This window comes from Wolffia australiana, chromosome 12 (genome assembly GCF_029677425.1).
Source record: "Wolffia australiana isolate 7733 chromosome 12, ASM2967742v1".
Lineage (NCBI taxonomy): Eukaryota > Viridiplantae > Streptophyta > Magnoliopsida > Alismatales > Araceae > Wolffia > Wolffia australiana.
In genome coordinates this window covers 7,243,647-7,255,299 of record NC_135846.1, presented here as the reverse complement: position 1 = coordinate 7,255,299, position 11,653 = coordinate 7,243,647, and the positions used below count along the sequence as shown (strand labels likewise).

At 40.3% G+C, this 11,653-nt stretch overlaps 2 protein-coding genes across 3 annotated transcripts; one reads left to right on the top strand and one right to left on the bottom strand.

Moving 5' to 3' along the window:
• Positions 1-3,102: 3,102 nt before the first annotated feature.
• On the bottom strand, positions 3,103-3,790 carry LOC144710302 (21 kDa protein-like). Its single transcript, XM_078584033.1, has one exon. The coding sequence runs from the start codon at positions 3,779-3,781 to the stop codon at positions 3,236-3,238; it is 546 nt and encodes a 181-aa protein (XP_078440159.1). The 5' UTR covers positions 3,782-3,790; the 3' UTR covers positions 3,103-3,235.
• A 1,212-nt stretch (positions 3,791-5,002) lies between these two features.
• Positions 5,003-9,028, top strand: LOC144710596 (arginase 1, mitochondrial-like). 2 transcript variants are annotated; one of them, XM_078584409.1, is made up of 7 exons: positions 5,003-5,132; positions 5,977-6,116; positions 6,218-6,377; positions 6,775-6,908; positions 7,459-7,668; positions 7,788-7,898; positions 8,337-9,028. In XM_078584409.1, the coding sequence occupies exons 2-7, from the start codon at positions 5,979-5,981 to the stop codon at positions 8,631-8,633; spliced, it is 1,050 nt and encodes a 349-aa protein (XP_078440535.1). In that variant the 5' UTR covers positions 5,003-5,132; positions 5,977-5,978; the 3' UTR covers positions 8,634-9,028. The 2 variants fall into 2 exon arrangements, with proteins under 2 accessions (XP_078440535.1, XP_078440534.1); XM_078584408.1 differs by lacking the exon at positions 5,003-5,132 and adding an exon at positions 5,622-5,761.
• Positions 9,029-11,653: the final 2,625 nt, after the last annotated feature.

The window sequence follows — 11,653 nt, the reverse complement described above, 5'->3', positions numbered from 1 at the left end:
TTACTTTTTAGTTCCATACCCAATCACGGGATTTTTTTCGTCTCCTCCCTCCCCTTCGGCGAAAGAAAATTAAACCATTTATTTTTACAATATTACTTCCCAACCCGCTCTGTCACAACGAAGAGTCAACACCATCCCCCTCGCTATTTATTAGCTTTGCCCAATGCCCATGTGGGCATGTTCTTAATAATTAATTAATGAACTCTTTCCTGCCCCCATTATTTAATCTTCCTTATTTTTATTATTTTTCCATGCGCCTCATCTCTTTCAATAGCATCCCCTTTCACATTATTCTTTCCCACAACAATCAATTGTTTCCTTTTCTGACCCGTGCCCATAAATGAATGTTCTTAAAAATAAAATTCTAAGTTATTTACAACCAATCAAAACAGTATTTTTATTTTCTTGCCCTCACTGTTTTCTCTCATCCCAACCATAACCCACGTTTGCAAATTCCTCTCCTCAATTATTATTCTCCTTAATTTTACTTTTTTTTAATCTCTTTCTAACATACATACAGGACTAGTTAACTAGCTCAATATAATCCCTTTTCACATGCTTCTTTCTCACATAAGTCAGTTGGTTCATTTTCTTACCAATACTCATGAATGTATGTTCTTCAAAATAAATTTCTGAGTTATTTCCAACCACACAGAACATTACTTTTTTCCTTGCCCTTAATGTTCTCTCATCTCAACCATAACCGACATTCGCAAAGTCCTCCCCTCTATTATTTTTATTCTTTTTACATTTGCCCCAACGCTTTCTAACATATAGACATCATTAGTCAACCAGCTCAATAAAAGCCCTTTTCGCATTCTTCATTCCCACTAAAATCAATTGCTTCATTTTCTGACCAATGCTCATGAATGCATGTTCATAAAATTAAATGTCTGAGTTCTTTACAACCACAAATAATTTTATTTTTCTTGCCCTCACCATTTTCTCTCCTCCCAACCATATCTGACATTCACAGAGTCCTCCCCTCAATTATTATTTTCCTTATTTTTACATGCGCCCCATCTCTTTTTAATGCAGGGACATCACTAGTTAACCAGATCAATATAATCCCTTTTCACATTCTCTTTCCCACAACAATCGATTGCTTCATTTTCTCATCAATGCTGCTGAATGCATGTTCTCAAAATTAAATTTCTGAGCTATTTCCAACAACAAATAATTTTATTTTTTTCTTGCCAGCACTGTTTTCTCTCATCCCAACCACAACCGACATTCACAAAGTCCTCCCCCCCCCCCAATTATTATTCTCCTTATTTATATTCTTTTTACTTGTGCCCTACCTCTTTTTAACGCAGGGACATCACTAGTTAACAGATCAATATAATCCCTTTTCACATTCTTCCTTCCCACAACAATCGATTGCTTCATTTTCTGATCAATGCTCATTAATGCATGTTCTTAAAATTAAATTTCTGAGCTACTTCCAACCAAAAATAATTTTATTTTTTCTTGCCCTCACTGTTTTCTCTCATCCCAACCATAACTGACATTCGCAAAGTCCCCCCCCACCCAATTATTATTCTCCTTATTTTTATTCTTTTTACATGTGCCCCATCGTTTTCTAACATAGGGACATCATTAGTCAACCAGCTCAGTAGAATCCTTTTTCACATTATTCTTCCCTATAAAAATCAATTGTTTCATTTTCTGAGCTTTGGATGCCTGTAGTTTCTCAGATGTTGCCCAGTGCCCATGAATGCATGCTCTTAAAAATACATTTCTGCACTCTTTCATACTCCGTAAATTTTTATTATTATTTTCATCACCCATTTTTTCTTGCCCTCACTATTTTCTCCTGTCTCAACCATAACCAATTTCTGCAAAGTCCCTCCACTATTTTTTCCATATTTTAAAAATAGATATATCGAAATTCAACCGGATCAATATCATCTCTTTTCGTGTTCATTTTCCCCACAAAAATCAATTATTTTATTTTATTCATATTTTCATCCGTTACTTTGTTATTTCTCGGAAGACGTTGCCCGATGCACATCTCCGCATGTTCTTGAAAATGTATTTCTGAATTCTTACCAACCCCCGAAAATATTGTTTCCATTTTCATTACCCAGTTATTTCTTGCCCACCCTATTTTCTTTTATCTCAACCAAAACCAATTGTTCAACTTCTTTATATACATATATTTGCATGTTCCCTGCTTTTTAAACGATAAAGAGATAAAAAAAGTCAACCAGTTCAGTAGCTACCCTCTTCACATTCATTTTTTCCCACAAAAATCAAATATTTTTTATTCGTCCCATTTTCATCCCTCTCTCTGTCTGATATATCTCAGAAGACACTGCCCAATGCCCATGAATGCATGTTCTTGAAGGTAAGTTCATGAACTCTTTCCAACCCCCCCCCCCCCCACCAAAAAAAAACATTATTCCTATTTTCATCACCCTTTTTTTCTCGTCCTCACTATTTTATCTCATCTCAACCACATCCAAATATTTATTTCCTCTTTTTTAATTCTTTTTGCATGTGCCTCATCACTTTCTGAAATAGAGATATCAAAAGTCAGCCAGCTCCGTATCTATCCCCGCTGTTTGCTTACCAATCCAGAGACCCGAAATTTCGCCAGCACGTTCCATTACTCAGTCAACTTCTGCTCCTAAAGTCGCGCCTTATTGACTTCCTAAGAGATCAACTTCGTAACCTAAACTCACGCCTCCAGTTCAATTATAATTATTATTATTGACTTCACTTATAATTAAAAAAACGACTACGTATCAATCAGCTCAATATCATCACCCCTTTTACATTCTTTTCACCTAACTGCTTGTATAGTGCAGGGACGCAGACGGGACGATTTTGTACCAAAACCGGGACGGGAATATGTCCGAGATGAATGGACGGGATGGTTTTCATCCTCTCAGACGAAGAAACCGTCCCCTCCAGAGGTCTCAGATGAAAAAACCGTCCCTCCTGCATCCCTGCACTGATTCCGGACGTTGGACGGTACTATCGCCATCCCGTCCCGTCCATCGTCCACGACGATCCCGAACTATAATTGCTTGTCACCTTCTGCTCCAAAAGTTGCGCCTTATTGACTTCATAAGTGATTAGCTTGGTAACCCAAACTCACTACTACGGTTCAATTATCATTAAAAAATTAATCACTATCAAGGTAAACCGTCCACCCAAAAAGATAGAAAGCTCACAAATCGAGGGTTTAGAAAAAATACGGTTGAATTTATTGGATTGGGCACGAAACTCATCGTAGGCGGGCGACGAAGTGAAGGGCGATGCTCGTCATCTCCTTCAAACGAAGAACCCTCCACTCCACCTCGGATCTGACGTGGCGGTCGATTTGCGTGCCAGAGAGGCCGTCGAGACACGTGGTATGATCCGATACGGCGGCGCTGAGCCACGTCAGCAGGTTGGTCCGCCGCCGCCTGTAGCTCCTGGGCCCCAGCCGGCGGAGCTCCGCCGCCGACTGACTCAGCATTTCTACGCTATCGTCGAGCGTCTGAAGACAGTCGCGGAGGGCGATGACGGCGGCGTGGCGACGGACAACGAACGCCGATGACGTGGAGAATTTGAGCGTGGCGCCGATCGCGGCGGCGGCGAGATGACGTGGCCTGCCTTTGACTATGGCGGCGTACTGCGTGAGAGTTCGATCGCAGACGACCGGGTAGCGCGTTGACCGGCAGGAACGTTGAACGAAGTCAACGTCGGCGGCGGCGGAAGCGCCGCCGGAGATCGCGGCGGCGGCGGCGGCGGCGATTGCGAGGAGGAGAAGAACGCACGGGAACTCCATTTTCGTTTCTTCCTCTGCACGCAACGGCCATCGCCGCTCCTCTTATAGGACTAATGTTTTTACGGAATTCCCGTTATGCCCTTGTGCTAATTTTTTAATTTAATTGGCTTTTCATCAGTCCTTTTTCAGTGTACTTGTATTTCTTTTTTTTTTCTATTTCGTATTTGAAATTGGGCACTGGAGTTATAGCGCAGGGACGCGGACGGGACGGTTTTTTTGTCTGCAAGGTTGGACGAAATCGGAACGGAAATTCATCTCGAGATGAACGGACGGGATGGTTTTCGTCCGCTCAGATGAAAAAACCGTCCCGTCTGCGTCCCTGCACTGATTACGGACCGCCGTCGTCCACGTCCCGGACGATCCGGAACTCAAACCGCAATTAAAGGGTATCGATATCTGACAATGTTTATTAGGTGGTGAACGGATAACAGTAACTGATATCGGACGTGTCAGATGTCTGAATAATGCGTTTTTCAGCCAGTGAACTTAAGCCGAAACTATGATAGTGCACAATTCCAATGATTCTGCAGTTTGATTTATGTTATGATTTATCATTCATGGAAATTGATAAGATACTCTCCGTGCACTAAGGTGCAATTAAATGCACACTGCCAGTTCTGAGTTCTATATCAGACTAGGTTTATTAGGCAAAAACGGATAACAATAACAGATATCATTAAGTGGATTGCACTAACGGATATCCGCGTCTCTTTCTTTCTCTCACTTGCTCATAATTTATAAGGTTACTCTTCGAGTAATCGATCTGTTTTCGATATTAGACATCAAAACCCGACAAAACAATCAAAATTACGGAGGCGATACCAGATTTTATATGCAGGCATTGGATCTCCATATGTCAAAGAAAATTTGAACAAAACCCTTATCCTTGTTGACATCCAGTATTCTATTTCACATGCAGGGGCCTACTCTTATAAAAAAAAACACGTGAGAGATAAATACCCATAATACCCTCAATAGATTACCAATATAAAAGTAATCCAACTATGCAGGTTATATATGATTAATAAGCTATTTTTATTACTCCTGTTGGGCCTACATTTTTAATGAATCATTTATTAGTTTAATTGTGCTGGTTGTATTTGTTTAAGTGGCTATTTATTGGTCCTAATTATATATTATTTCTGAGCGAGAAATGACTGTAGTGACCTTTTGAACGGTCATATTCGTGATGAAATTTTTAAAGCGTGTCCCGTCGTGATCGCGTGATCTTGATGTGGGGATGAAGATGAAGAGGTTGAGAGAGCTGAGACTGTCGCGGTCAATCACATCGTTGACGTATCATCGATCGCAGTAGCGGGGCCGAAGCGTTGGATTTTTGTTCGTCGAGAAGGTTTGCGGCTCCTCGTTCATTGAACTGAAGATTATTCCTGGATCGGAATCTGTCGGTAGCTTGATTTGTACTGTAGTTGTTTTTTTTTATCTTGTTTTTTTTGCCTTGAAGCTTGATTGGCGAGACTTTGAGGCATGATAAGCGTTCTTGTCCGGTTCCGAACTGGTTTCGGCGGTTTTTTCTTTCTCGAATTTCGTTCTGCTACAAATTCGACGAGGTTGTTGCGATTAAGGACGAGGACTGTGAATAGCATTTCGTGTTTGAAAGCACCCGACTTATTCCTGCTTAATTCCTGGATCTGAATCTCCCGGTAGCTTGATTAGTATGTAATTACATTTTTTTCCTTGTGAATTTGCTTTGAAGCGTGATCGGCGAGATTGGGAGGAATGATGAGCGTTCTTGTCTGGTTCCGAACTGGTTTCGGCGGCCGTTCCTTTCTCGAATTCCGTTCAGCTACAAACTCGACGAGTTCGTTGCGATTAAGGGCGAGGACAGTGACAAACATTTCGCTTTTAAAAGGATCCGTCTAATTCCTGCGTAGAGAACACGATGAAGCAATTCCGGCTCTCCCATCCTCTTCATTTCTCAACCCTAAGAACAGAAATCTGGGGATCGATTGAGCATACCCGGTAATCGAAATTTCTTCATCCTTATCCTTTTGTTCGATCTTGATTCATGGATTATCTTTGATGTTGGTAAAACCAACTCGCGTCTTTGTCTTTCATAAACTTTTCGTGTAATCGTCTTTAATTGGGTACAAGAACAATCAACAAGTTATTTCTATACTCTTCAAAGATTTCCTGATTAAGAAGTTAAGGACTTATCGTTGTTCTTGGCTTTGCAGGTATGGCAGGGTTATCAAGAGGCAGACACTCCTTGAGAAAGCTCAACACTGGGAATATCCCTGCATCTCTGATTCAAGAAGGGCAAAAGAGGGTTATAGATGCCTCGCTAACTCTGATACGAGAAAGGGCAAAGCTGAAGGTTATCTTAGCTAACATTTTTTAATTTTCATTTATCTAGCAAACTTTTTTTTTTAATTTAGCATTTCTTTACTCTGAAATTTTACCTTTTTGCTTGATCAGGGTGAGCTTCTGCGGGCTTTAGGAGGAGCATCCGCATCAGCAACTTTGATAGGAGTTCCCTTGGGACATAATTCATCTTTTCTCCAGGGCCCTGCTTTTGCTCCTCCCCGTATAAGGGAGGCCATTTGGTGTGGCAGCACCAACTCCTCCACAGAAGAAGGTAAGTCACAAATCAAACTTATCAATCCCTTCAATCTCATCGACTTTTCCTTTCTCCCAAACAATTTAGTAGACTTTAATTTTTTTCATAAAGATTTATGGTGATTTTTTTATTCAGGATCTGCGTCAATGATGACAATTCATTATTGTTTTTTGTTTTAAAAAGACATCATCATTCATTGACGATTTGTCATTGTTATTTTCATCGTCATCCAGTGTCCAAGAGATGTCATCGTCATCATCAGCCATCGGTCGCTAAGCTAAGATAGGGATTAAACATGTAGTCATCATCTTGATCGTCGTTGTCATCTGTTTTCTGAGGATCATCACTGCTTCCCATCTGTTGATTTGGTCGTTGCCATCGTCATTTGTCAAACCGTATATTTTGGGTGATGCAGGGAAAGAGCTGAAAGATCCAAGGGTTCTGACTGACGTTGGGGATGTACCCATTCAAGAGCTTCGTGATTGTGGGGTTGATGATGATCGGCTAATGAACATCATTAGTGATTCGGTGAAGCTTGTCATGGAAGAGGTTATCGGCTGAAGCATTTGAGAATCGATTATTATATACACGTAGTCTGAATTTTTTTCCTTAGTTTAGAATAATAAGATTCAAATTACACTGCTCTTAAACACTAATTTTACATTATTTTATTCAATTTCTATAAATTGGTCTGTATTCCAAATCATATTAATAATCAGCATTTTCCATACGGTAATTAGGTTGTAATAAGTTCGCGAAACCTACAACGCACCTAATTTTAAATTTCAAGTCACATCAGTTTTTGATTATCTAATATACTCCTATACGACATTATTAGAATTAAATATTAATTAGATATTTATATTATTCAGTTGATTCATTGTTCAACGTACCGTACATTTTTATTGCATCCCTGTGGTAATTTATATATCTTGATGGTAACTTATAATTTAATAAAATTCAACTTATAATTTGAAATGGGTTTACTGGGCTAACTTTCCTGAGGCCTGAACCTAACTGGGATTCATAGTTCATCCCTGTTCTAATGCAGCGGTAGATAACTGGGCATCTGAAAAATATGTTAAATCTTGGTTTTCAGGAGCCTCTTCGACCGTTGATTCTGGGAGGAGATCATTCGATCTCGTATCCTACAGTGCGAGCAGTATCAGAAGCGCTTGGAGGGCCGTTGGATATTCTCCATCTGGATGCACATCCCGATATATATCATGCATATGAAGGGAATAGATATTCTCATGCTTCATCCTTTGCCCGGATAATGGAAGGTGGCTACGCCAGGCGCCTTCTACAGGTGCATTCAACTGCGTGCATTTATTTGGACGTGAATTGTTCTAAAACTTTGGTTCTTTATTTGATGGATTAGTTATTTTTAAGGGTGTTTCTTGGTCTGATGAGCTGCTAGAATTGTAGGTTTGCATCAGATCGATCACTAGTGAAGGCCGTGAGCAAGCCAAAAGATTTGGCGTTGAGCAGTACGAGATGCGGACCTTCTCCAACGATAGACCCTTCTTGGAAAACCTGGTATCTCTCTCTCTAGATAGATGGATGATATTATAGTCTCTTTCATTCTTTTAGAGGCCTCCTAAACCCTCTTCCAGTGGAAACCCAGAAACGAGTCCCGAGTTCTATCTTTCTATCTTCCAATGGAAACAAGGAAGCGATAAATTGAGTTCTCTCTCTATCTCTCTCCTCTTTACTTCTTCCCTTCTCTCTCTCTCTCTCCTCTTTATTTCTTCCCTTCTCTCTCTCACTCTCCCTCTCTCTCTCTCTCTCTTCTCTTTATTTCTATCTATGCCTCTATGTACCTAATTATCTATCTCTTCTGGGGGAACCCCTCAGAGATAAAACTCTGAATTATATACAACTCTGACCTCTCTCTCTCTCTCTCTCTCTCTCTCTCTCTGTCTGGATAAATCAGTAACTGATCAAATCCTGGGTTATGTGTTCTTAATTATGCAGAAACTTGGAGAAGGTGGAAAAGGAGTGTACATATCAGTGGATGTGGACTGCCTGGATCCAGCATTTGCACCAGGAGTGTCCCACCTCGAGCCAGGTGGCGTCTCGTTTCGGGACGCCCTTAACATCCTCCACGGCCTTCGTGCCAACGTCGTCGCTGCCGATGTCGTAGAATTCAACCCTCAGCGCGACACCACCGATGGAATGACAGCCATGGTGGCCGCAAAGCTCGTTAGAGAGCTCGCTGCCATAATTGCCAAGGCTCGTGGACGGATGACGAACGGGACAGAACGGAATTAAACGGAAAATTCAATCCGTCATCAGATATCTGTCCAGACCTGGGAACAGAAATGGAACAAAACCCGTTGATGTCTCAGACTACCGTTCTGCCTCAGACTCTGCTCAGTTAGCCTATCTTTTTGTCGTCCTGCCATCTGCACCGTCATCCGTCCCGTCCAACCCCTCGGATGTAAACAAAATGAAAGAACAAGTCCTTGAAGGGGTGATTAAGTGGAAGCCGTTTCAGTCCCATTCCGTCCATCCCAAACCATTGTCCATTGTCCGTCTGTGTCCCTTCCGTTCTGTCCTGTTCTGTTCTGTCCAGTCATCTGGGGAAATTCTGACTTTCTGGGCTTTATATTTTTTCATTATTGATAATGTATTGAAAGAAAGCTCCAGGGCTTATTCAGTCTGCACATCTTGGATAGTTTTCATGAGTCTTTTAGGTGAAACACACCAAAGAAATATCATTAAATCTGACTCCGTAGTGTATATCAGTTACATAACTGCACAATAATATAGTTTGCCATTCGATTATTTATTGAACCATTCATGCCGTTCGTGTTTTAGTTTGAGACATACTTATGATAGAGACTGAAGCCAGAATTAATACAGCAATAGTGAGTTGAAACAGCGAAGAACAGTCTGCATGAGGTTTGGCTATAGTCTTTTTCTAGTTTAAAATTCAATGGATATTTTCATCATGTTATTGAACATCTAGTTAATATGAGTACTTTTAACCCTATTGAGTGGTCTGTTAATATATGCAGACAAATCTTATAAATTTTTAAACACAAGCAAAAACATGTAATGATTGAAATATATTAATAAACCCACTCTCTCTAAATCTAATACAGATCTCAATAATAATAACCGTAGCATGAATTTTCAAAGTCTAACATTTAAAGAAGGCTATAGAATTCGTTTTCTAAAAATGAAGTTCTACAAAGAAAATTAATAATAAAAAACTTGAGAATAATGTTAATATTTTGAAGCAATAACTGAGAATAAAAGTTCCAAAAGTAATAAATAAAATTTATCTAGAAAAAACTGAAAACTCGTAGAGATTAATTAAGTAATCATTGTAATTAAGAAATAAATGTGTGGAGCCTGAGGCTAGCCACTCTCTCTTTGTTTTCTCTATCTCTCTCGTTCTCTTTAATATAATGGAGATTTTAGCAGTCATGATAGTAACCCCCAACTTGAAACGAGTCAAAGATTAGGATATGTTATGTGTTGCATAAGTTGGTCTATGCGAATTGAATACCTAAGACGGAGGTGAATTTGGTGACTACTCTTTTTCTTGAGTAATCAGGGGAATACAATATTACAAGTTTTCTATCCACTAATTATGTCTAGTTGTATTCTTTTAATGATTATACATGTTTGGAGTATTCAGTAAAATCGTCTTACATAGTTCCTAGTAATTTCTATCACCAGGGAATAATCTAACAGAGGGAATTTAGCTATAGTAAAATAAATGAAATATTGAGTAGATACAAAAATACTAATTACAGGTCTATCCAGGGAATGGGCATGGAAGATAAGGAATGACAGTTTTTTAACAAGGGTTTGGGCTAGTCCATATCATTGTTGTATTCTCCTATGCTGTACTCTGATTTTTACTACCACCACCATGGAGGCGGCGAGACATAGCAATGTCCAGTATTAGTCTCATCCATTTTGAAAGCAAAGTTGAGAATGGCTCCATTTTTCAGTTAATACCATACATTCTCCATTCCATTTTAACCTCGAGTCTCAAAATAATCATCAGGGTTCAAACCCAATAAGAAAAATCACCCTCAGATTTCATCCTATAAAAAACTTATACAAATCGTGGTCATTTCTACTCTTAGGATTTCAGTCCAAGCTCAGATATTTCAATATGAAAAGATCTTAATCCAATAAAATAGTTCAAACCAATATCATGGTTTCAGCTGAATATTAAATGAGTTTATAAAAATCCCAAAAAAGTATATCCCATAATATTTTGAATTAATCAAGTAATGTATTTCAATTTGAACTTATTCCACATATTCCAAATACTCCACACACTTCAAATATTTCACGTATTTCACATATTGCACATATTAGACATACTTCAAATATTTTACACATCCGCATACTCCACATATTTCACATATTCCACATATTAGACATACTTCAAATATTTTACAGAATCCACATACTCCACATATTTCAAATATTTCACATATTTCACATATTCCGCATATTAGACATACTTCTAATATTTTACATAATCACGCGGTATACACACGTACCCCTACCTCCTTTTTCTTTTATTTGCAGGAACTCCCTCCGGCAGCTCGTGGATGCTACCGCGTGGAACGCCTTGGCTTGCCGGCTCTTCGCATGCGTCACACACTGTCGAAGGAGAGGCCGGAGAGTGGCGGATCGCATGGAGGGATGACGACGGGAGAACTCACCCTCTCGCCTGGTCGTCCAATTTGCCGAGCACCTCAACGCTGACATCTGCGGATGGCGGGTTGGACTGCACTCCATGCATCGACTCTGCTACACTGGCTCCCCATACTCCTGCTGGCACGCGTACATCTCCTGGAGATTTGCCCCTGCGATTGGCGTCTTGCATGAAGTGCGGGAGGTGGAGCGCTCGCTCTCCCGCTTTATTGATGTCCCCCCCACGCACCTCATTGATGACACTTCTCGACGGCGGGGAGAGCTCCACACACTCCATGCATCATCACCGCCGCAGGGGGATCCGGAGACACGCCGACACGAGCGACCTTCTCAGAGCACCTGCCAGGTATCACTTATGTTCTTTTCCCTTCCTGCACATGGACGTGGACGAGTGGGATCCAAGTGTAATTGGGATATTTATGCTCGCTCCACGCCTAAAAATGCTGATAATCAATCCACTTTATAAATAAACCCCCCCTGGGTGGCATCCAGGGCACGGCTGGATCGGTCTACGGGCATAACCATAGGGTTGGATGTACCCGGCACCGTGTTTTTGCCAATAAAAAAAACAAATATTTACATAATCCACATACTCCACATAT